Source organism: Spermophilus citellus (genome assembly GCF_964194105.1).
Source record: "Spermophilus citellus genome assembly, chromosome: 7".
Taxonomy (NCBI): Eukaryota; Metazoa; Chordata; class Mammalia; order Rodentia; family Sciuridae; genus Spermophilus; species Spermophilus citellus.
Window position 1 is genome coordinate 118,175,303 of NC_138188.1, and position 27,733 is coordinate 118,203,035.

The window sequence follows — 27,733 nt, forward strand, 5'->3', positions numbered from 1 at the left end:
ATGGATATTTTTAATAAGGACTGGAAATAGGAATCATATTTTTAAAAATGAACTATAGGAGTGGGTCCAGGAATTTGAACTAAGGAGAAGAGCAGAAGAAAAACAAAGAAAGACAAACGAGGAGAAAGGAGAAGAGTGTCAGTTGAACATGGAAAAGTAGATCAAGTACTAATTCTAGCTCATCTTCTTTGTTCCCATTTCATCCTTCCCTTGCAGCTAAAAAGTTAAAGGCAAAAATGCTCAAATTTTGCTACAAATGTCAAACTTTCCCAAAGTAAAAACTGTCATTGGTTACTATACTCCTTGTCTCCTGACAAGGGGTTATTTTATCACGTTTTATAAAACCAAAACTAGAAAGAAGTTTCTAAAATATTGATTAATTATTGGCTTAAGAGATGGCGAAGACTTTAAAATCATCTAATGTAATTCCTTTCATTTTACAAGGGAGTAAACCAAGGCTCTGCAAGAAGAAACGTCACAGCAAATTGGAGGAATAATTGGGACAAGAATTCAGATTTTCTTATTTTCAAAACAAAGATGGAGCCTCCATAGTACATTTCCAAGTAATTGCCCTCATTAAACTAGGCTTGACCAGGGCAGATGCCCTTTATCAGAATTTATGAGCTAAAAAGAGGCATTTCCACCTGCCACTAGCCTCTACTTACCTATACCAGTTGCAACCACCCCTAATGCCCTGCAGCCTCCACTTAATCTAAAACACTTCTCAAGAACTCGTTGCAAACTTTATGAATCTCTTAGTTTAGCAAAATGCCACAGCACCAAGATGAATTTCTGATTTTTATCCTTCAAATCTCTTCATCATCACTGATAAAGCCTTCTGTTTATATAATACCTCTCCCTCAAGAAACCAAGGTGATTTATGGACATTATCCCATTACAGAACAAGTAATTATCCAAACAGAGAAGTGGGCAATTTTATTCATTTTATACACTGAATCAGACCCATTTCCCAGCAGTTCCAGAAATGGCCCCATAGTTTGTAGCAAGAGCTTTCCATTGGGAATCTCTTCATTTTCTATGAATGCCAGTGCAAGAAACTCATAAAGCAGAACTATTCTAGCTCCTGCAACATGCCCTTCATTTATCTACTCCTAAATGCAAAACTCGTCTCTACTTCTGGTCCTCTGCACCCTTTATATTTAGCAGGCTCATGTTACATTGGCCTATTGACAATTCCCTCAATCCTTTGCACACATTATCCTTTCTACCAGGAACACACTCCATGATGCTCTTCACCTTAACTTTCTGATACTTCTTCTGCTTCCAACACCAGGATTCCTTCTCTGAGGAGAAGTCTTTCCTTATCTTCTTCCACGCCAATCTGGGTGAAAATCCTGTATTTTAAGTCTGGTCCCCTGCCTGTGGTGCGCTCCCTCCTATGATGCCTACTTCCTTTTTGTTGGGTTGTTTTTTAATTTTATTTAAACACTTTTATTTTCTTTATTTGTTCTAAATAGTTATACATGGCAGCAGAATGCATTTCAATTCCTTCTACACAAATGGAGCACAACTTTTCATTTCTCTGGTTGTACACAATGCAGCGTCACACCATATGTGCAGTCATACATGTACCTAGGGTAATGATGCCCATCTCATTCCACCATCTTTCCTGCACCATGACCCCTCCTCCTCCCTCCCTTCTCTTTGCCCAACGTTCCTCCATTCTTCCCATGCCCCTCCCCCATTATGGATCAGCATCCACTTATCAGAGGGTGCCTACTTCTTGATTTTCATGCCTTTGTATAATAGCTTCCCCTTGAGTGTGGGCTGGATTTAGTGACTTGCCTCTAGAAAACAGAATGTGACAGAGTGATGAGGCGTCCCCTCCAGGATTAGGTTATCCAAAGCCTGGTTTCTCAATTGCTCAATCTTTCTTTCTTTCTCTTTCTCTCCCTTGTTTCCTCTGAAGGAAGCCAGGAGCCATATTGTCAGGCATGTGGCAAGGATTACTGATAGATCTGGCAACTGCCAGTAAGAAACTGAGTCTGTCAACAACCGCATGAGTGAGCTTGCAAGTGAGCTTCCCTGGTAGTGGGGTGCCACAGCCCCACCGATACATTGATAGAAGCTTTGAGAGAGAAAATAGCTGATATTATCAATGTTTCTGATCTTCAAACAAAGGGCTAATATGTTTGCTGCTTTTACACAGCTGTTTTCAGGTAAGTTTAATGTATCAATATAGGTTTCACACACTCTCCCTTTCAAAGCCCTGATCAGTTGTGACTTTATGCCCATCAGTATGATTTTAGATTACTATCTGCTTGTCCTCTTAATTGTCAGTTCGATGAGAGCAGAAACTCTGAGTCTATCATAACAATGGTGTCACAGAGCCCAGCACAGCACCTTGCATATGACAAGTGCTCAGTAAATGTCAGACAAGTGAATCGTTTATCTCAACCTTCCTCTTCTCCTGCAGCCTTTCAGGCACCCCAGATGATAAATATGCATCTTCCACTTGTGGGCTCACAGCCTAACCCTTCTTCCCCCCTCTCCCATACCAGGAAAGTTCAATCCAGTCATCTCAGGCCAGAGATTCTGCTTCTGCCAAGTCTTCCCACACCTTAAAGCCCTCTTTTGCTCACCTGCTGGCCCAGTTGAAATCTTTATAATTCCCTATCACACAATATCTTCCCTAGCTGGCCCCTTGCTCCAGTTTCTGTTTTCTCCAAGCCATCTGTCATATTATTACCACCTTTACTTTTTCTGTAGCAAATTTTTTTTTCAGGTCCTTCCCTGCAAACACCGTCTACATCTTATATCTTATATCTTTTAGTAAGACTAAAACCTAAACTCTTCATACTACCATTAGAGACTATTCCTGAAGTTTGACCTTCCCAACAGTTGAATCCCAGTGCATGTGAGCCTCAAAATAATCATATTAGTTGTGCATTTGCCCACTGACGCTCAACTGTCCTGTTCCTCCTTATCTCTGTCCCCAGATTCTACTCACCATGTAGCAACCTGTTCTAATTCCACCTTCTCCATAAAAACTTCTCATCTCTCCCACTACAAATTCTGTCTCCCTCTCCTGTGCCCATGGCACTGTTGGCTTTATGCCAGAGCCCTAACCCAAGCCTGATTTGGGATAAACCATGCTTTGCATCTATGTCCCCAACAGACAGTGAACATCTTTATGTCTTTGTCTCTCTGTCCTGCACAGTGCCTGCCATATAGCTGGCCTCAGGAAGGACTCACTGAATGCCATCAAACTGCTGTTTGGAAACACCATATAGTTAAGGAGCTGCTTTTTTATTTTCAAAATGCTGCTGGGAGAGAAGATTATTAATCGGTGGCTTTTGGTTCTTTTAAAGAAAGACCACAAACCACCTCTGAAACCAAGAAAAAGATATGATTAGAGGGAAACACTTTAATACCTTTAATTCTCTGAGTTTGGAAGAACAATAAAATGCCGGCTTCCACTAGATTATTTCTTCTTAATTAAAAGTTATCCTGATTCTTTTGGAGCACACAATTTCTGGTCAGGTCAACAAACAGTAACCTCCCTTCCCTGCCTTTCTAGCCCTTCTCCTGGAGTTATGCAACCCTTGAGGGTGGCACACTCTTCAACTATTTGCTCTGTGCTCATAATTAGATTGTCTAGACAGGAGATGTTGCTGGAGCAATAGGAAAATATTTTACAAGGTGCTCTGCGGAACCACACTTATAACAGTGATTAGAACACACTGAAGACGCAAAGCCAGCAAAATCAGCCTGGGCCACGAGCCGATTTCATCCTAAAGCAGAGGCCCTTTGAAGCTCTCATCTGAGGAAGAGATGCCAAATTAGAACTCTGAGGACAGGGAGCAGCTCCCTGGCCTTCAGATCTGTGAGAGCAAGGCTGAGCAGATAGAATAATGTCTAGCTGCCCTCCCCATGTCCTCCACATGCTGACCCTAAATCACCCAGGCAGGATGAAGTTTGCAGCTTTCACCAGCATCTCCAAAATGAGATGCTTGAAGGTCACAGTAAGCAGTTTCCAGGACCCCACTTCTGCAGCATGGTGTATCCTTTTTATTTTGCAGAACTCAAATGTAAACAGCACAGAGAGATATGCACAATGCTTGCTCTTACAGGAAGACATTTCTTGGCCTGACCTCCTCCTTCAGCTTTGTTGGCATATCAGTGTGACAGCAACAATATTTTCCAACAGAAACCCTCTTTAGAGAGATCTTTCACAGAAGGAATTGCTTAGGTAAAATCATTTAGTTCTCTAAGATGAATGACTTTTGAAAAATTACTACACTGTTAAGAGTACTGCATTTCAATACAAAAAAAAAAAAAACACCTTAGAGACTTAATAAATTTGGCAAGAGAAGATTTAGCAAGGAGAAGAGCCTTTTAACAGGAAAGTAAATAGGACCCAGTCCCTGAATCCTAAATCTCTGTAGTTCTGTCAAAGCTATTACATACATTGCATCACTTAAATTCTTAGTACATACCAGGTATTCTTCTAAGCACTTTATATGTGTGATCTCATTAAATCTTCAATACAGACCAAAGAGATAGGTAGTACCCCAATCCTGTCCCCAGTCCTCAGTAGAAATGAGGAGACTGAGGCCTGAATTGTTAAATAACTGTTTCAGGTGGCCAGAAGCAGATCTGGGGCTGGCTCCCAGCCAGTCTGACATCAGAACCTGCTCTCCACATTCTACAGAGTTCTGATGGGAACACAGATAAAGAAAGGGGGCCTTCTTACACTCAAAAACTTCAATGCATTTGAGGACAAGTATGAATTGGGTGTATGACAAAATGAGGAGGCTATGAAATCAAAGGATCTCATGCTTCAGATTCTACCACCATCTGTTTTCAGGACTAGTCATTGAACCACTTAGAATCTCATTTTCCTCATTGTTCTCTCCTGTGGTACTTTAAAGTGGGAGAGGTGACAAATAAATATGGATTTATTAGAAACCCTTAAATGAACATGTACTTTTATTTTACCATTATACGATTGACAAAGAATTTTCACATTCATCATTTAAGTCTACAATGACTGTGTGAATTAAGCCTGGCAGAGATTTTTATTTATTGATATTTTTTAAATTGGAAACTTCCACCCACAAGAATTAAAGTTATTTTTATTTTACAAATTTAAGTGACAAGAAAATAGTGTGACTAAGATCAGTCACATCTCTAACTTTATGATTAATTCACATAGAATCATAGTCTAGTCTTCCCCTTCTGCCTCTACTTTTTTGGTACTGTTAGGTATGGAAATTTGTTTTTAATTAAAATCTGGAAATGCATTCACTTAGGATAGAAATGAGATTTAGATTTCCTTATCATTTCAGATAAGGGAAGATAGCAGAAGGTACGTACTAGCAACTAGCCACCCTGGAGGGTAAGCCAGGGCTTTCCCCCTAAGTCCTGGTTTTATCTCTGGTGAGTCCTCTGAAAAGAGTCTGGCTTCATCTCACAAATAAATGACACACAGCTGTTGGTTGTCTCTTGCCACTGCCCTTTCCCTCCACATGAAGCCAAAGGCAAGCAGAAAAAATGCAAAGCCACTGTTCTGTAAGCAACGGTGCGTGGGAGACACTGGCACCTCTTCTGCTAAGTTCCAACAGTCTTCATAGTGCCTTCTTCATAGAAGCCCGGTGACTCTACCCTGAGAGGTTATCTTGATCCAGAGGTTCAGAGGGAAAGGAGAAGGGAGGGGGGCCAAGGAAAAGAAAGAGGTAAGGGAAGACAAAGAAAGAAAGAGAGAGAGAGAGAGAGAGAGAGAGAGAGAGAGAGAGAGAGAGGGAGGGAGGGGTGGGGGGAGGGAGGAAAGGAGGGAGGGAGGGAGGAAGGGAAACTGAGGAGGATGAAAGGTCAGGAAGAGGAAAGTAAAGAAGAGAGAAAGGGGGAGAATGTTATTGATCCACATTAAAGAGCAATGGACAGGGAGTTGGAAGAATAGTTTTTTTTTTTAATTGGTTGTTCACAACATTACAAAGCTCTTGAGATATCATATTTCATACATTAGATTGAAGTGGGTTATGAACTCCCAATTTTACCCCAAATGCAGATTGCAGAATCACGTCGGTTACACATCCACATTTTTACATACTGCCATATTAGTGACTGTTGTATTCTACTACCTTTCCTATCCCCTAGAGGGAGGATAGTAGGGGAAGAATAGGTTTTGAGACCCAGCTCAACAGCCGATGGTGCCTGGATCCTGGAATCTCTTTCAGTCTCACCTTTCTCATATGTAAAATGCCAGTGATCAGTCCAGCTTGTTCCTGGGTGCGAAAGGTCAAATGGCACCAGAAAGGCACTTGAGAAACAGCATCAGTATTACCACCTACAGCCCGTGGGTACCAGTGTGAAACCAAGGCAGTTTCTTTTAACAAGGGAACTTGCTCAGACTCTGTCCTGGTTTTTCTTAGGAATCAGTTTCTTGTTGTTCTGCTGCTGATTTTCCCTTACCTCCCACTCTGTCCTCTGCCTACTGCTGCCTCACCCCAGACCTTATAATGGTGACTTAATGCCTGAGGAGGGCCAACTCAGCTGGAAGTAAAGATAGCAATCAAATTAATCTGCTTAGTTCCATGTTAACAAAAGCTTTAATCTGGGAGAAAATCAGAACTTGTTAATACCTGGTGTCTAGAAGGCATACTACAAAGTGCTTTCATGTTGTGACATTAGAGCCTAACACTGAGACTGTTAACTAAGCAGAATGCCATTAATGTCACCTTTTAATGTAGAAGGAAATGAGGTTAATGGCTGTAAAATTGAGACTGGAACCCAGGACTCTACTCCTAGTGTAGTACTCTGATATGGAGGATTGCTAGAAGTCCCTTAGCAGTCCTGAAGCAACCACCTTACGTCACCCATGCTTCTCCCCAACACCACCACACCCCTGACCCCCCCCCCCCATGCCCAGCAAGCCCTGCGACACCTGACAGCATGCCAGCTGCTGGCACCAGCCTTCCCACTCTAAACACAGAATGTGGATCTGGACAAGGCTGCATTGGTTAATTAGGAGGCCTGGAATTACATCAATTCCCAGTGGTAATAATTGGATGCTTCATAGGAAATTAAATAAAATATTCCATAAAAATGAAATTTGTCTGATTAAACTAATGAAAGAAGAAAAGCAAAGGATGGGAACATTGGGGAATAGTAGAAATATGCAGATTTCTCATCTTTCAAAGTGCAGGTTTTATGCTTATTACTTCAGCATGTCAAATGGAAACCTATTTTTCAAGTAAACAAACATTAAAGTAACTAATAATGATCATTATTAACAATTGTAAAAAAAAAAGTATAATGTAGAAGCTGAAAACAGAAAAAGAAAGTGGTTTTATGTAAACCAATTTCTTTTTTTTCCCTTTTTTTGCATGACTATGGATTGAATCCAGGGTGCTCTACCAATGAGATACACTCTCAGCCCTTTTTTAATTTTATTTTGAGACAGGGTCTTGCTGAATTTCTAAGGCTGTCCTCAAACTTGCGATCCTCCTGTCTCAGCCTCTCAAAAAACTGGGATTATAGGTATGCACCACCAAACTTGGCTAAATAAGTTTCTATTAGGAAGGTACTAGATAATATTCAGAAAAGATAGGACCAAAGATTTTGTGTTGTTACAATTAAAAATAAACAGATTACAAAACTATATTAGGGGTTGGGGTTGTGGCTCAGCGGCAGAGTGCTTGCCTAGCACATGCAAGGCCCTGGGTTTGATCCTCAGCACCACATAAAAATAAAATAAAGGTATTGTGTCGAACTACAATTCAAAAATAAAATTTACAAAAACTATGTTAGAAGAAAAATTCACTCAATAGAAAGCTAAGTAAGTAGATAAAATAGCAATATATATTAAAAATATAATAATACAAAAATTGAGATGGCAGAATTAAGACACTATCATATGAACATCTGTAAAGAAGTTAAAATCTTACTAATTGAAAGAAAAAGATGCCAATTTGGATTACAAAGTAAAATTTAGTTATATGCTATATGCATGCAAGTACACATAAAAAAAAGATTCAGAAAGCTTAAAGTAAAAATAGACAAAGATATAACGAGAAAATTCAAAGAAAAAGAACCTAAATGTTGCAATTCTCAACAGACAAGGCATTAGAAGAGATTAACTTTATAATGCAAAATGCATTCACCATCTACAAAGGGTTGTGCATAGAACAACACAAGATCCACATTCATAATGTAAATTGATGTAAAATAATCTGCCATCCTAAGAGGAAACTAAATTATTCTACTGAATGACAGATCAAGTAGTGAAAAAAAGTTACTACTAAATAAATAGGCACAAATAGAGGAAAGATAAATAGCACGAGGACTCTAGATCTGAACACTATTTATCAAACTCAAAACAGAGAAAGCAGTGACATAACATTAAAGTATTTATGAAATCAATTTAAAAAAATCTACTTAAGTGTAAAAGTACCCAGAAAATTATAGAAAGAAGAAAAAGTAAGAGAAGTTTATCTTGTGAATACAACGTAATAAAATGAAATTAATAATAAAATTGAAAGGGGTAAAAGCTTCAAATAAAAAAGTTATTTCAACCTATTCTCAGGTCAAAGAGGAAGTGAACAAAGAAAAATAGCAGGGTGTATGAACTGTAATAATGAAATACTATTACATACATGAAAAATTGACATTGAGGGAATTTAATGTATAAAGCTTACATATCTAATAAAATGACTATAAATGAATCGAAATTCCAGGAGAACATGCTGAAAATTGCAACACACACACACACACAAAAAAAAAAAATAAAAATAAAAATAAATAAAGAATGAATTAATTAATTAAGGAATAATGTGCATAAGTGTCCCAAATAATGAATGAGAAAGTAAAAGAATTCTATTATGAACAAGTAAACTCAACAAGGTGGTACTTTGAAAATAATCAGCCAATCAACTGTTCATTTGCTAATTGAATCTTTATATAAGGATTAAAAGTACTATGTACAAAATAATCTTTTGTTATTTTTAATAACTTCTTTTATTGCTTTCTCAATTTAATGAATACATATAAATCTAAAAAACAGTATTTTCTAGTAAGATATAGAGAACAAAACTTTATCATAAAACAGAAATCTAAATAAGCCAATACTATAGATAAAAGTAAGAATGCTGTAGTGAGTTGCCTCTAAAAACACCAACTACAGGAATTTTCACAGGTGAATCAAAACAAAGTTCTACTACCAGATGAAGCCATTTCTTTAGCTGATAAAGTCAACAGAAAAAAACTCGATTAATAAAGAAAATTAGCTAATAGTGACACAAGCCTGCAAGTATGGACAAATAAAACTATATGTAATCAAACTTAGGAATATTAATACAAAAATGAAATATTAATAAAGATGTATTAATTCCAAGTGGAATTCTTATACTGAATGTGCAGAAATCTTTCAATAATAAGAAATATGTGGCATAGCTCACCATTTAAATTAGATCTGAGGAGGAAAATATAATAATTTTCAAAGATCTATCAAGTCCTGAAAAGCCATGGCATAACCTCAAGTGATATTACTAAGTGAAAGAAGCCAATCTGAAAAGTCTGTGTATTATATGATTTCAACTACCCAACATTCCAGAACAGGCAAACTATGGAGTCAGTTAAAATATCAGTAGTTTTCAGGGATTGGTTATAGGTAGGAGTCAGTCAGAGATGATGTTGAACAGCCTGCAATGTACAGATAAGTTTCCCAACGGAAGAACTGTCATGTCCAAAATATCAATGAGAAACTGTGAAACTGTGAAACTGTGCCCTAAAGCAACCATAACACATTTGTATATACTATAACTAGAAGTCAATAGATTGGTTGAAATTCAATGATGGAAAATATTTAATCCAAAGAGGAGTAAAGAGACAACAACAATCAAACAAAAAACAAAAAAGGAACACAGAGAATAGATAATAAATGGCTTCACTCCAATCACATAAAAAACTATCAAAATGGGAAAACACTCAAAAGGCAGATATCATCAGAACAGATTAAAAGCAAGATCTAATTACGTGATCTCTACAAGAAACACACTTTAAATACAGACTTTCTCACTAGTAATCCTAGTCTAAAATAAGGTAGAGAAAAGGAACCCAAAGGTAATAACCAAGATGCATGAAGAGTTACAGGAAAAGTGAATATGTAAATATAAATAAATATTTAACTATGTAACAAAAATAAATAACTGCAAGATCATAGATAAGCAGAGAGTAAATGCATAAAGAAGATCTGCTATGCAAAGAGTAAGTATAAAAATGATGAAGTGGCTACAATAATATCTGATTTTAAAACAGTCTTTAAGACACTTAGTATTGCCAAAGATAACGAGAAACATTTTACAATGAAAATAGGCTCATTTTTTAGAAGAAATTCTGATTGTCAATGTGCCTAAATCTAACAGAAGACTCTCAAAATGCATCAAATAAAAATTAACAAAATTAAAGTGTATACTAGAAAATCTCATAATAATATATTTTAACAACTGCCTCAGTAACTATTATAAAACTAGATAATAGTCAGTAACGACATACTATGCTAATACATTAGGATATTATATTTATAAAAAATACAAATAGAATTCTTTTCAATTGCACATGGTACATTCACAAAGATAAGTCAGAGTTTAGCCCATAAAATAAATCTCTATATATTTATAAGAATTCAAATTAAAGACAGTAGTTTCTTTTAATTAAAATTAAATTATATATTTAGAAAAGCACAAAATATTTGAAAATGAGCCAATGTAACCTCTAACGTATTCATGGGTTTTTCAACAAGAAAAATTAGAAAGTATCTCTGGATGAAAATAGAAATATAACATATCAATGTCTATGTGACGTGGCAAAATGAGTTATCATAAGAAAATATATAACTCTAAATGCTTCTATTAGGAAGTTAGGGAAAAAAAAAACTATAATCAAAACCTTGGGTTCCACTTTAAGCAGTCAAAAAAGAAGAAAATAAAACTCAAAGTAAGTAGAGGAAGAAATAACACAGAAAAGAGTAGAAATCAACTAAACAGTAATCAGAAAATTAGTCAAATTAAAAGAACACATGTTCTCATCAAAACTGACAAAATTGATGAGATCATCAACAACAACAGCAAAAAATAAGGACACAGATCACCATTATTAGAAAAAAAAAGAGGAAACTGTCTTACCATTATTAAAGGGCAATAGGGAATATCAGTAGCAACTTTATACCTTCAGATACAACTTAAATAAACTTCACATATCTCTTTAAAAATATAACTTACCAATTAAATTAAACCAAAGAAAAAATATAACTAAATCAATACTTATAAAACAAATAATTTAAAGAACTTTCCCACCTAGAAATAGATAACCTGTCCCACATGAATTCCTTCATAAACTCCATCATACTTTTAAGGAAAGATAAAATTTAAGAAAGTAAAAGATAAAATTCAAGAAAATAAAAGATGAAAATCTTTTAGAAAATAAAGGAGAGAATACTTCCTAACTTGTTTTATGTGGACAACATATTCTAAATACTAAGACCTAGTAAAGGCATTACAAAAGAATAAAAATAACAGACTAATTCCACTCATTAACACAAACACAAAAGTACCCAATAAAATATTAGCAAACTGAATCCAGCAATGAGCTTATCTCAGGAATGAAAGACTGATCTTATATTTGAAAATATTTATAAATGTGATTTTCATTTTACATGCTAGTAATCAAACCCAAGGCCTCATACAGGCTAGGCAAACTCTGTACCACTGAGTTACATCCTCAGTCTCAAAACAAGATTTTTTTTTAATTAGGCAAATGATGGAAAAAATATTCATAAATATATAAGTTATAGGAAGAAGAATAAATGGAGAGTAACTCCATCAGATACAAAAACATAATAAAGATTAAAATAAAGCCATTTTTATTTTAAAAAATAGGTAAATGGAATAGAATTGAAAACCTATAGTCACAAATACACAAAGTAGAGTAATATATGACATAGCTTCATTTCAAATCATTGGGGGAAAGGTGAAATCTGAATAAATGATGCTGAAAAATCTAGCATACCAGCTGAAAAGGTGATTACATCTTTTCCTTGAAACAGGAAATTTAGATTAAATATGTTTAAATGTGTCTAAAAATAAAATTATGTGACCACTAGAGAAAACCTTGGAAATTTATTTTACGATTTTATTATGGAGAAAGTCATTCTTTAAAAGATACAAAGTTAGAAGCATTAAAATACTGACAAATTTGACACTTAAAGGTCACAAAAATAACATCATAAAGTTAAAAGAGACATGAAACTGGGAAAAAATATTTGCAATGTAGCTTCAGAAAACAAATGAAGTTTTTTGATACATAAATAGCACTGACAAGTCATTAAGGAAAAAATTCAGTATCTTAATAGAGAAAAAATAATGGGTTGTGGTATAAAAAAAGTCACAGAAAAATAAATAAAATTACTTTCTAACTAAAGAAAAACATGTTAGACTCCCTTCAAATTCTACTGACACAAATTTAAAAAATAAGATAATTTTCATCATACACAATATTGGTTAGAATGTGTATCCAAGAATATTCCAAGGCTTAGTGGGAGCATCAATTGATATCACCTGTTTGGAAGGCAATTTGGCAATCTCTGTCAGTTAATATTCACATGACTTTGACCTAATAATTCCACTTTTGGAAATCCACATTACAAATCCTTTGCATATGTGTGCAAAATATGTCCTATAGGCAAGAATATTTATAGCAGCATTGTTGATAGTACTTGAGGTAAAAATAAATATTTATTTGTCTATGTGGTGCTGGATAAATAGGTTAGACTTAAAACATAATATGCTGCACTATTAAACACTGACATTGGTCTACATAGGATTAGACAATTTGTCTTCAAGGTATGTCATTGGACACAGAACATGAGACAGGACAGTTTATGACATGTGCTCCCCCTGGGTAAAATAACACACAATAAATAAGCACATATGGATAAATACTTTGATATATGTATAAATACCCATGTATATGCACAGAAAGAGTTTTGTTCTTTTATGTTTATAGACCATTTCTTTAAAAATAGACAAGAAACTGTTATCATTTGTGGTGAGAATATTGGACTGAGGGTCTGGGGTAGAAATGAAAAGTCTTAATTAAAAATCTTTTGTGGAGATAACTTCATTGAAACCTGCGGCTACAGGTGTGTGATCCCCTAGCCTTCCCTCTCCACACATCGGGGAAACCTTAAGGGCCCCTCCCAGCTCTCCCGTGAGTGCTACAGCCAGCCCGAGGGAATAAGAGGAGGTGCGGACCTGTTGCGCGGGACTACCGCTCCCACCAGGGCTGACTGCTGAGGTCTCTTGCACCAGCTAAGGGGGAGTGGCTACCGGAGGGCAAGTAAAATTCGCTGAGGATTCTCAGCCCCAAGCTCTACAAACATAGGGTCTGAGGGAATGGCAAACTGGAAGAGTGTGCCCAGTCGTTCATGAAAACAGGGCTCCCGGGAGCAGCAGACCTGGCGTGTAGCCAGTATTGTGGTGAGAGGGGCCTGGCTAGAGGCAAAGTGGGAAGTGACTAGACACAAGAGGAGGCCCTAGACACTCAGGATTGGAGACTCGCCCAGTCTGATTTGGGTTTTTCTTTCATTTTCATTTTTCTTTCTTGTTGTTTTATTAATTTTTTTTTACAAAATTTTTTTAAATTTTTTTTCTTCTAATTTTAATTCTAATTTTTTAAATTATTATTATTATTTTTTAAATTTTTTTTCTTTTTTTAGTTCCTATTTTTTTCTTCTTTAGTCTTTTCATTTTTCTTATCCCCCCTTCCTTGAATTCTACCTGCCTACTCTCATTCTCTTTAGGGACTTCTTCCCTTCCCTTCTAATACCTTTCCTCCCAAGCATCAAATTAATTTATAGGAGTAAACAGTAACTCAGCAGTCAAACAGAACAAGAAGTAACATGAGCAGCTTCAAAAAGCAAGGAAGAAAAGGAGTACAAACAATGCAGGACAGCCTAAATATTCAGGAGGACCTAGAGTCATCAGAAAAATGGTCATATAAAGAACTCAAGGAACACCTTAGACAGATGGAATGGAACCTTAAAGAGGATACAAGACAGCAAATTCAAGCAGCGAAAGAACACATTGAGAATGAATTACATAAACAGATAAAAGAAGAAGTTAAGCATCTTTATCAGGAGATAGAGATTATAAAAAATAATCAAACAATAATTCTAGAAATGAAGGAAACGATAAACCAAATTAAAAACTCAATTGAGAGTATCACAAACAGAGTGCAGCAAGTAGAAGCCAGAACGTCAGATAATGAAGACAAAATATACCATCTTGAAAAGAGTCTAGCCAACTCAGAAAGGCTGGTAAAAAATCACGAGAAAAACATCCAAGAGTTATGGGATAACATAAAAAAACCAAACTTACGAGTCATCGGGATAGAAGAAGGTACAGAGATTCAAACCAAGGGAATGAGAAACCTGCTGAATGAAATAATTACAGAAAACTTTCCAGAAATAAAAAAGGAAACAGATATACAAATTGAAGATGCATACAGGACACCGAGCACACAAAATCACAGTAGACCAACGCCAAGACAGATTGTTATGAAGATATCCAATATACAGAACAAAGAGAAAATATTAAAAGCTACAAGAGAAAGGAGACAGATTACATTCAGGGGTAAACCAATAAGGTTAACAACGGATTTTTCATCGCAGACACTGAAAGCAAGAAGGTCATGGAACAATGTATTTCAAACACTGAAAGACAATGGATGCCAACCAAGAATTCTGTATCCAGCAAAATTAAGCTTCAGGTATGACAACGAAATAAAAATCTTTCATGATAAACAAAAGTTAAAAGAATTTGCAGCTCAAAGCATTTTGAGCAAAACACTACATGAGGAAGAAATGAAAAACAATAACCAAAACCATCAGTGGGAAGTGCCTCAGTAAAGACAGAGGGCGAGGGGAAAGATAATCATGGAGAAACAAACTAAATTTTTTTAAAAAAGGATAAACAATCAAACATGGATGGAAGTTCAAACCATATATCAATAGTAACTCTGAATATTAATGGCTTAAACTCTCCAATAAAGCGACATAGGCTGGTATCATGGATTAAAAAAACAAATCCAACAATATGCTGCCTCCAGGAGACACATCTGATTGGAAAAGACATACACAGGCTGAAGGTGAAAGGATGGGAAAAAATATACCACGCACACGGTCCTCGTAAGAAAGCAGGGGTGGCCATCCTCATATCGAATAAAATAGACTTCAAGACTAAGTTAATCAAAAGGGATAAAGAAGGTCATTATATACTGTTAAAAGGAACCATTCACCAACAAGACATAACAATTATCAATATTTATGCACCAAATAATGGTGCTGCGACATTCATAAAACAAATTCTCCTCAAGTTCAAGAATCAAATAGACCACAACACAATAATTATGGGTGACTTCAACACACCCCTCTCACCATTGGACAGATCCTCCAAACAAAAGTTGAATAAAGAAACTATAGAACTCAATATCACAATCAATAACCTAGACTTAACTGACATATATAGAATATATCAACCATCATCAAATGGATATACTTTTTTCTCAGCAGCACATGGATCCTTCTCAAAAATAGACCATATATTATGCCATAGGGCAACCCTCAGTAAATATAAAGGGGTGGAGATAATACCATGCATTTTATCTGATCATAATGGAATGAAACTGGAAATCAATGATAAAAAAAGGAAGGAAAAATCCTACATCACATGGAAAATGAACAATATGTTACTGAATGATCAATGGGTTACAGAAGACATAAAGGAGGAAATCAAAAAATTCTTAGAGATAAATGAAAATACAGACACAACATATCGGAATCTATGGGACACAATGAAAGCAGTTTTAAGAGGAAACTTCATCGCCTGGTGGTCATTCCTCAAAAAAAGAAAAAACCAACAAATAAATGAGCTCACACTTCATCTCAAAGCCCTAGAAAAGGAAGAGCAAAACAACAGCAAATGTAGCAGAAGGCAAGAAATAATTAAAATCAGAGCAGAAATCAATGAAATTGAAACAAAAGAAACTATTGAAAAAATTAACAAAACTAAAAGTTGGTTCTTCGAAAAAATAAAAAGATAAAATAAAAAATAAAAGATCGACAGACCTTTAGCCATGCTAACAAAGAGAAGAAGAGAGAGAACTCAAATTACTAACATACGGGAGGAAAAAGGCAATATCACAACAGATGCTACAGAAATACAGAAGACAATTAGAAATTATTTTGAAAACCTATATTCCAATAAAATAGAAGATAGTGAAGACATCGATAAATTTCTTAAGTCATATGATTTGCCCAGACTGAGTCAGGAGGATACACACAATTTGAACAGACCAATATCAATGGATGAAATTGAAGAAGCCATCAAAAGACTACCAACCAAGAAAAGCCCAGGACCGGATGGGTATACAGCGGAGTTTTACAAAACCTTTAAAGAAGAATTAATACCAATACTTTTCAAGTTATTTCAGGAAATAGAAAAAGAGGGAGCTCTTCCAAATTCATTCTATGAGGCCAACATCACCCTGATTCTGAAACCAGACAAAGACACCTCAAAGAAAGAAAACTACAGACCAATATCTCTAATGAACCTAGATGCAAAAATCCTCAATAAAATTCTGGCGAATCGAATACAAAAACACATCAAAAAAATTGTGCACCATGATCAAGTAGGATTCATCCCTGGGATGCAAGGATGGTTCAACATACGGAAATCAATAAATGTTATTCACCACATCAATAGACTTAAAGATAAGAACCATATGATCATCTCGATAGATGCAGAGAAAGCATTTGACAAAGTACAGCATCCCTTTATGTTCAAAACATTAGAAAAACTAGGGATAACAGGAACTTACCTTGACATTGTAAAAGCTATCTATGCTAAGCCTCAGGCTAGCATCATTCTGAATGGACAAAAGCTGAAGGCATTCCCTCTAAAATCCGGAACAAGACAGGGATGCCCTCTATCTCCACTTCTATTCAATATAGTTCTCGAAACACTGGCCAGAGCAATTAGACAGACGAAAGAAATTAAAGGCATAAAAATTGAAAAAGAAGAACTTAAATTATCACTATTTGCAGATGACATGATTCTATACCTAGAAGACCCAAAAGGGTCTACAAAGAAACTACTAGAACTAATAAATGAATTCAGCAAAGTGGCAGGATATAAAATCAACACGCATAAATCAAAGGCATTTCTGTATATCAGCGACAAAACTTCTGAAACAGAAATGAGGAAAAACACTCCATTCACAATATCCTCAAAAAAAAATAAAATACTTGGGAATCAACCTAACAAAAGAGGTGAAAGATTTATACAATGAAAACTACAGAACCCTAAAGAGAGAAGTAGAAGAAGATCTTAGAAGATGGAAAAATATACCCTGTTCATGGATAGGCAGAACTAACATCATCAAAATGGCAATATTACCAAAAGTTCTCTATAGGTTTAATGCAATGCCAATCAAAATCCCAACGGCATTTCTTGTAGAAATAGATAAAGCAATCATGAAATTCATATGGAAAAATAAAAGACCCAGAATAGCAAAAGCAATTCTAAGCAGGAAGTGTGAATCAGGCGGTATAGCAATACCAGATTTCAAACATATTACAGAGCAATAGTGACAAAAACAGCATGGTACTGGTACCAAAACAGGCGGGTGGACCAATGGTATAGAATAGAGGACACAGAGACTAATCCACAAAGTTACAACTATCTTATATTTGATAACGGGGCTAAAAGCATGCAATGGAGGAAGGATAGCATCTTCAACAAATGGTGTTGGGAAAACTGGAAATCCATATGCAACAAAATGAAACTGAATCCCTTTCTCTCGCCATGCACAAAAGTTAACTCAAAATGGATCAAGGAGCTTGATATCAAATCAGAGACTCTGCGTCTGATAGAAGAAAAAGTTGGCCCCGATCTACATATTGTGGGGTCGGGCTCCAAATTCCTTAATAGGACACCCATAGCACAAGAGTTAATAATAAGAATCAACAAATGGGACTTACTTAAACTAAAAAAACTAAAAAGTTTTTTCTCAGCAAGAGAAACAATAAGAGAGGTAAATAGGGAGCCTACATCATGGGAACAAATTTTTACTCCTCACACTTCAGATAGAGCCCTAATATCCAGAGTATACAAAGAACTCAAAAAATTAGACAATAAGATAACAAATAACCCAATCAACAAATGGGCCAAGGACCTGAACAGACACTTCTCAGAGGAGGATATACAATCAATCAACAAGTACATGAAAAAATGCTCACCATCTCTAGCAGTCAGAGAAATGCAAATCAAAACCACCCTAAGATACCATCTCACTCCAGTAAGATTGGCAGCCACTATGAAGTCAAACAACAACAAGTGCTGGCGAGGATGTGGAGAAAAGGGTACACTTGTACATTGCTGGTGGGACTGCAAATTGGTGCGGCCAATTTGGAAAGCAGTTTGGAGATTCCTGGGAAAGATGGGAATGGAACCACCATTTGACCCTGCTATTGCCCTTCTCGGACTATTCCCTGAAGACCTTAAAAGAGTATGCTACAGGGATACTGCCACATCGATGTTCATAGCAGCACAATTCACAATAGCTAGACTGTGGAACCAACCCAGATGCCCTTCAATAGATGAATGGATAAAAAAAATGTGGCATCTATACACAATGGAGTACTATGCAGCAATAAAAAATGACAAAATCATAGAATTTGCAGGGAAATGGATGGCACTAGAGCAGATTATGCTTAGTGAAGCTAGCCAATCCCTAAAAAACCAATACCAAATGTCTTCTTTGATATAATGAGAGCAACTATGAACAGAGCAGGGAGGAAGAGTAGGAAGAAAAGAGTAACATTAAACAGAGACATGAGATGGGAGGGAAAGGGAGAGAAAAGGGAAATTGCATGGAAATGAAGGGAGACCCTCATTGCTATACAAAATTACATATAAGAGGTTGTGAGGGGAATGGGAAAATAAACAAGGAGAGAAATGAATTACAGTAGATGGGGTAGAGAGAGAAGATGGGAGGGGAGGGGAGTGGGGATAGTAGGGGATAGGAAAGGTAGCAGACTACAACAATTACTAATAGGGCATTATGTAAAATTGTGGATGTGTAACCGACGTGATTCTGCAATCTGCATTTGGGGTAAAATTGGGGGTTCATAACCCACTTCAATCTAATGTATGAAATATGATATCTCAAGAGCTTTGTAATGTTGTGAACAACCAATAAAAAATAAATAAAAAATTAAAAAAAATCTTTTGTGATGTTCAAATATATTTTTCCAATGTATATATTATTGAAAAATCTACCAGTTTTTTAAAAGTTTATAAACTAAAGGAATTAACCACTTCTTTGACTTGTGAAAAGAATAAATAAAAAGTAGATTTACAATATGGTAAGCTTTGCATAAGAAAAAGCAATCACTTGATAAAGCTGTGGTTTTTTCACCAATACCTTAAAAAAAATGACACTTGTCCTTATGGAGCTCACAGTTCAGTGGGAAGAACTCACATTCTATCTTAGAGGAAGACTGCTGTCCCAGGGCTTAAATCTAAAATGTTTAGCAAATGTGCTTCTTTCCAAGATCATACGGAATGAACTTAGTTCAATAATCCTTCTTTATAGAGCTCACTCATTCCCTGGATAACTATCAACATCTCTGAGACAGTTGATCTCCCGGTACTGAGCTTCCAGGGGAGACTCCCAAAAGAAAGAGCTATATCAGCCATCTTGAGTTCTATCTGCTGGGCTTTTCAAAATAATCTGAATTCCCAAAGGTGTTACACATTTTCTTACTTCCAATCTTTTGACTACGTTCTTCCCTTTACTTAGAATGTTAATGCTGGTTCTTAGATTTTTAAAATTTTATTTGTTCTTTTTAGTTATATATGGCAGTAGAGTATATTTTAACATACTTACACAAGCATGATATCATATTCTAATTAGGATCCCTGTCTTATGGGTGTGCATGATGTGGAGATTCACTGTAGTATATTCATATGTACCTATAAGAGTCCTGTTAGAGTCATTCCACTGTCTTTTCTATTCCTATCCCCATCCCTTCCCTTCATCCCCCTTTGTCAAATCCAGTGAATTTCTATTCTCTCCCACTCCCAGCTTGTTATGTGTTAGCATCCACATATCAGAGAGAACATTTGACCTTTGGTTTGGGGGGATAGGCTTATTTCACTTAGCATGATAGTCTCCAGATCCATATATTTACCAGAAAATGTCATAAAGTAATTTTTATGGCTGATTAATATTCCATTGTCTATATATACCATATTTTATTTATCCAATTCATCTGTTGAAGGGCACCTAGGTTAGTTCCATAGCTTGAGTTGCTATAAACACTGATGTGGCTGCATTGCTGCAGTATGTTGATTTTAACTCCCTTGGATATATACCTAGGAGTGGGTATAACTGGGTCAAATGGTGTTCACATTCCTAGTTTTCTGAGGAATCTCCATATTGCTTTCCATACTGGTTGCACCAATTTGCAGTCCCACCAGCAATGTATGAATGAAGTTTTTTCCCCCCATCCTCGCCAACATTTGTTGTTGCTTGTATTCTTGATAATTGTCATTCTGATAAGGGTGAGATTATTTCTCCCTGGCTAAATCCTACCTAAAAACAAATATTGGCTCAAGTGCTCCCCCAGAAAAGTAATCCTAACTATGGGCCCCATGGATTGGGTTAAAAACCTTTCTTCCTTGTCCTCACTGCTCTTCCTACTTTACAGTTAGCTAATTTCTTGTCAGGTTCTCCAGTTAAAGTGCACATTTGCTTAAAGGGGCTGGGACAAGGAGACCTTTGGTGCCTGACATAGAGTAGGAACTCAATAATTTGATGCATTCAATTGCAGAATTTCACTATTTCCCTCAGTTCTCCAAGCATACACTACTGAGTTGACTTTGTTACTGATTTCCTTGCCTGCCTCTCCCTACTGCACCCCTTCTCCAAGTCTCAGACACCATACTCACTTGTCCAGTGAAATGGCAGGGAAGACAAACTTGCCCAGGCAGATACGATACACAGCACTTAGGGGAACTCGCTGCACCTGCACACAGCTGAGCATGATGAAGTCATATTTGCAGATCAAGAGTGTCTTGTCTGTGACCAGCAGAATCTTCTCCTTCTCGTTGTTCCAGTGGTCTATCCTGCAGGGGTCATCACAGGGCAGAAAAGTTGATGACATGGCCTTCCCAAATTTAAGACAATGGCATTTGCTGAAACATCTAGCACAGAAGACAATGAGGTTGGATTATATCGGAGGGAAGAGGGACTGAACAGTATCTAAGGTCACCTCCTCTCTCTCTGAACCCATGATTAATTGTGGAGGGAAGGTAGGCAATGACAGGAAAATGTTTTATCATCACAGAACTCAAAGATGATTACCCACGGCAGAATCCATTAGAGGAATACCAAGTCTGCATCCTGTGGCATTGAACTGATGTATACATCTCCACATCTTCTCTAGTAAGCCTTCATGGAGCACATCTTCCTCCAAGGACACCCCAAACAGCTCTTTATTCTAACTCACAAAATTTACTCACTAGTTTATGCTGATCTCCAACGGCCACATCACTATCTGGAGACTTAAACAGAGGCCAACATTATCTAGAAAGCTCATATCCTTCTGGCAGAAATATAGCTGAACAAGTAAAGTGGGATTCTTCAAAATCAACACTAGATAAATATTCATTGATTTTATTTGCTTCAGAACTGAGAGTCCTTCAGGGCACACACGAGAAATTCTGAGAGTTAAGAATTACAAATGACTTTCCTCCATGAAAGAACAAGAAGGAATCAGAACAGTGGTTTCTGGTTAGAAAACGTGAGCATTTATGTAATTCCCCTGACCCACAGCACTTTTTGCTGCTGTTAGTCTTTAGGGTATCATACTTTGTGACCTCTTAGAATTGTTTCAGCACATTTCATACTAAAAGACCAAAAAGGTGTGTTGGCTCAACGGGAAGACGAATGGGAAGAAACATGAAAGAGCAAAGGAGATGTAGAATACAGAAAGTGGGAAAAGCCGCAGATGGAGGAAAAGAAGGATGAGATCACTAACTGAAGTCCTGGTGGATGGCAGTCATTGAATATTTATAAAATTCTCTCTACATCCATCCTGACCCTTTGAGGAAGGTTATATCCAAAGTCCCTCTGCTAAACTATGGTGCTAGACTTGGCACCCAGTGGAAAGAAACAGAATAGAACCCCATAGATCTGTTAAAATCTTGGTTCTTTGGATTCCACCCCCTCTAACACGCAGTGGTATTCAACTCCTACTCTATGGAGAGAAAGAGAAATCTTGATAGTCTGTTTAGCACTCTCAATCTTAGTCAGGAAGAGACGAGAATTCTGAAATGTCTTCTCAGAGATCTACATAAGCTTCTCTAAATAGATCGTATCTACTTAGCAGTACGTTATAAGCTGCTGCCTAATAAACCAGACTTGTTTTTAGTCTAAAATAACTGCTGCTTTTGGTTAAATGGTTCTACTGAAAATGTCAGCACTCCATAATGAGATTTATTTTAAAAGGTAAAGGATTCCGGGAAAAAAAAAAAAAAAGGAGAATTCTTTTTAGGAACACAGAGTGCTCTGCTGTGACATAGACTCTGCATAATTTACATGCCGGGAATGTCTGAATTCAAGTAAACACAGGGGCTTATAAATAGTTTAGGGCCACCATCTCTAGCTCTTGGGTGGTATATTTATTTATTTAGACTTCAATCACACCTTTTTTCTCTAAAGCACTCATGCAGAAAACACTGAATTACATATTCCTGATATTAATACCCTTGAAGTTTGGATGGCAAGAATAACAATAAATAAAGAAATACAAATAACAATGATACATTGAGTTTGGGCAGCCCAAAGGTTTACAAAGTCCTTAAATAACCAAGCTTTCATTGAGTCCCCATAATAACCCTTTAGAACTAACTGAATGTTACCACTCATTGTAAAGACAAGGAAACTGAATCCCGTAGAACTTACAAATGACTTGCCCAGGGTTTTACGAATAGGATATAAGAGCATGGGGATCTGACTCAGATACTGAGACAAGGGGCTTGCTTTCTCCCTAGTGTCATCACCTCCAAAAAGAGGCCCCTTTGGTGTGCTGTGCAAGTGTCATTAAACCCTGGGAGGAGCAGATGTGATAACAGGTACCACTCCAGGAACTGTTCCCTCCACCAACTCCTTCCTCAAAACATCACTCATGACTGTCCTATTCCAACCTTGTCCTTCTTTGGTGTTCCCTGTCTTGAGGAAGAACTCTCTCTCCATCCAGGTGGGCAAGCTAGAGACTTTGGGGTTGTCCATTGCTTGACACATTTCCTCACCTCCTGTGCCAGTTCCTATTTTATTCCCAGAATGTCTCTCAAACCCACCCTCCCTCTCCATCCCCATCACCCTGGCTTGTCTTCCATTACCCCCTGCCTACACCACTGCCCTCATGCTCTCACTGTGTCTGGGATGCTCACCACCTGGACCTGGATCACCTATATCTGCTCTTGCCCCCTTCCAACATGCTACTGCAGGGAGGTGACTCTTCAGATAAAATAAATCTCCTCTCTACCTCCCCACCTTGGCTTTGCTCACCTCAGCTCTCTGTGGCTCTTATGAGAAATGACAAAAAATTGTTAACCTGCTATGTACACAACCAGAGATATGGAAAAATGTGCTCTATATATGTAATAAGAATTGCAATGCATTCTGCTGTCATATATAAATACAAAAAAAAATGTTAACTAAAATGCTCTGCAGTGTTAAGCCTCACCACTACTTCAATCTCATCTCTGGCCAAGTTGCTCTGCTCTCTCCTCCTTCAGCTCATTTCAATTTCTTGGTTTTCAACATGCACTCTTCAACTAAGGGGCCTTTGCACCTGCTTTTCCCTTTGCATACAATGTTCTTGCTTATCTTCATCACCTAATTAACTCCTACAGAACTGACCTCCACCATCACTTACTCCAGCACACCTTCCCAAACCTCTGTGTCCATTTCTCTTCTTTCCGATATACACTTACATAGCCCCTACATTTCCCTTTTATGGTACTTGTCCCAGCTGAAACTTTACAGTGATGTCTATGATTATATAATTCATGTCTCCTCTTCTATTCTGTAAGCCCTACAAAGACAGAGTCAGATCTTCCTATTGTGTCTCCAAGGTTGTAGGTTTCAAAAAAAATATTTCTGAAATGAACTAGGGAAGAATGAACAATTCTTGCTCTGTGCAACCTTGGCTTGGCTCATGCTGCCTGGGGAATTCAATGCTTAGTTTTATACACTGAAATACTCCCCCATAAAGTAGCACAATTAAAAAAATAATCAGGGGGCTGGAGTTGTGGCTCAGTGATAGAGCCCTTGCCTAGCACATGCAAGATACCACATAAAAATAAATAAAATAAAGGTATTGTGTCCAACTACAACTAAGAAAAAATTTTTAAAGAATCAGTAATGTTGATGACATAATAATGAGAAAGTGTAGGATACACAAGCTACATACTGTATAGATGGAATTTTGTAACAATGGCAGCAAAATAATGTACACAGTCAATTTTAAGGTTGATTATTTTTGAGTGGAAGGATGTCAAATGTTTATTTTAATGCTTTTCATGCTTTAATTTACCAGAGTTGAATCCATTCTATAAGAAATATATTCTACCTCTACAAGAAAAGAGATTTTTGAAAATAAAAATACTACCATCATTCAGGTTCCCAGCACAAGTATTTCCTATCTTATAGAGTCTTACCTTTCTTATCCCCAAGTATATGTCCTCTCTCTTCCTTTAAATACGCACAAGCCTGAATCAGTGCCTCCACTGTGGCCCTAGTCAGAACGTTCCCCATATTATAGTGATTTCTGTATCTATTCTACCTATTCCCTTTACACACATTAAATGGGAATCCATCTAGCGTAGAATCCATTTGTTTTCATATCTGGGTCTCTTCCCTGTGCCTAACCAGAGCCAAAAAGAGAACAGGGACTCAGCCCATAGGCAGGGAATGGAGTGAAAAATAGAACCATAAGATCTATCCCCTCTGTTCTGAGAGCCAATGTTTCCTGCAAAGGATTTTTCACCACTTCTTGTTTGTCATTGCTGTTCCTCAGCACAAGAACCCCTGCCATACATGATGGGAAGGAGCCTAGATCCCAGGTAAGAAGAGGGTACCTGAGGAGCTCAGTGCCTGCAGTTTCCTAGGATGATAACAGATTCACCAGCAGAGGGCAACAGCGAACTAGCAATGACAAGCTGGACCCATCCTGTAAATTTCCAGGGACCACCACCCAGTTGTTCAGATTATCCCAGATGCCTCCCTAGAAGCCCCAGCCTCACACCAAGAATACTTTCAGTTGCTTTTTAAAAGACTGTGCCAAATCAGTTTGTGGTTTTAAAATGATTTCCTTCCCTGTAAGATTTTCTTCTAATAATATTCTCTCAATATCTTCCTTCTCCTATTTTTCTCTCTCCCCCACCTCATATCTATCTCTCTCTCTCTCTCTCTCTCTCTCTCTCTCTCTCTCTCTCTCTCTCACACACACACACACACACACACACACACACACACATACACACACACCACTCAGCAATGATATCTTTCCTGATACTGAATGCAGTGACTATCTGTGATTTGCATTATCAATCTTTGAGCACGCCCCAAGCCTCTTAGGGTGTCCAGGTCTTGGAATATAAGACAGTGTGTTGGCTAGCCAGGAATCAGCATCCCAGGAGAAAAACACTGACTCATTCATTACACACATTTCCCCTGAGTATCCATTGCGTTCCAGACCCTGAAGAGAATCCAATTCGGGTTTGCTCTTCAAACACAAACAGATGAAAAATGCATGGCATTAGAGCAAAGCAATTTCCCTGCCCCTGAGTTAAGTGGAGTCTTGTAAAACCTTTAGCTAAATAATCCACATACATTTCTTTCACTTGTTTGGTTACTCTTTCCTAGGGCCTCTCCAATTTGTTTAAAATAGGAGACCCTCAAAGTAAACTCTGTATTCCAATAAAAATTTTATGCCACAAACCTTCCTTGTTCACAGTTCTCCTAGGCTGGCTCCCTATGATGTGTTATTTTCTCCCTGCTCCACTGTGCTCCAGTCATGGGCCAGGCTTTGTGCTTTTTACAGGGAATACTGAGATTTTACTACTCTTAAGGATTCCACAAGACTCTCCTATGTAAGGGAAAATACATAGGGAAGAACAGTGTGGCACCCAAAGTCACAGTGAGACTTGATACAGGTGACTTGAGTCCATGGGGGAAGAACCAGGCCTTGGAATTGGCAGTCCCCTGCCCACAGGGTGAGCAAAAGGAGTCCCAGGCATCCATTTGACACCTTTAGAGAAAGTTATTTTATCACCACTTCATTTCTTGGTGTCAGTGAAGCTCTCAGTGTTGGAAAAGCACAAATACAGATTATTCTTTGTAATGGGAACAAGGATAGAACTCAAGAGTGTTTATTCGTTTTCTTTCAACACTTTTAATATGCACTTATAATAGGGCAGATAGAGTCTCTTCATAAACTATAGAGAAGACCTAAAAATATCCATTTATGAATGTTCCAAAAGCCATTTTTCTCCTGAGTATGGGAAGTATTATCAAAGGTATCATTAGATTCAGTTGACTGTAGGGGGCAAAAATAGTCATTTTTACTTTAGGAAACAAAGGAGTTTGTGAGTTCTGAAAATATAGTAAGAACTACAAAAGTGAGTTTGAGTTGAGAAGAAAAAAATGTGTGTGTGTGTGTGTGTGTGTGTATAAATCGGGTCTGGTGCTTTTGAGATTTGCACATACATACAAATAATTCTACTGTGATTATAACAACAGAAGTCCCCAAGTATCAAAGGGCCTGTCTGGGATCAAGTACTATGTCAGATGCTATGTATATATTAGCTCTTTTAATCACTACCAAACAATCCTGTTGAACACAGATAAGGAAGCTGAGTCCCAGCAAGGTGATATGGACTGATTGTTTGTGACTCTCTAAAATTCCTTTGTTGAAGCCCTACCCCTTAACATGGTAGTATTAAGAAATGGAGTCCTTGGGAGAAGATGAGGCTTAGATGAGATAACAAGTACAGAGCCCCATGAGAGTATTAGTGCCCAATCAGGAGAAGAGACATAGGGGTTTCCTCTCTGCCAATTAAGGAGACTGGGGAAGGCAGCTCTCTGGAGTCCAAAGGGAAGTTCCTCACTAAGAACCAAATTCACCGACCAACTGGTACACAGGTCTTAGACTCTCAGCCAAAGAACTGTGATAAACAAATGTCTGTTTAAATCATCTAGTCTATGGCATTAAGTTATGGCAATCAAAACTAATTCAGGAGGTTAACTTGTTCTAAGTAACAGCCCAGATTCATCCAAGATATGTTTTGACTTCAGGCCCTGAACTCTCCACTTGACCAAACCACCAACCATCAGGAAGGTAATTAAGACTTTTGTTTCAATCAATAATACTGCCAAGTGCCTGTGTAGGTCTATAAAATGTCTATCAGACTGTCCCTAAGAAGTTTATAATATAATTAGGGAGAAAGATAAGTAAATCAACCATTATGGGATACAGTGGTAAGTAAAAAGATGGATACGGGTACAATGTGCTTTGGAAATCCCTATGAATGGCTAACATTTACTTACTGTTAGTTTCGTGTAAGTTTTGCTCTGTGTACTT

At 37.3% G+C, this 27,733-nt stretch overlaps 1 protein-coding gene across 1 annotated transcript in view; it reads right to left on the bottom strand.

Moving 5' to 3' along the window:
- TPRG1 (tumor protein p63 regulated 1) overlaps positions 1-27,733 on the bottom strand; it is a 148,544-nt gene that overhangs the window by 63,253 nt on the left and 57,558 nt on the right. The window contains exon 4 of the mRNA XM_081302705.1: positions 21,033-21,209. Within this exon, the coding sequence (XP_081158831.1) occupies positions 21,033-21,209 (177 nt within the window). The remainder of the gene's footprint in view (positions 1-21,032; positions 21,210-27,733) is intronic.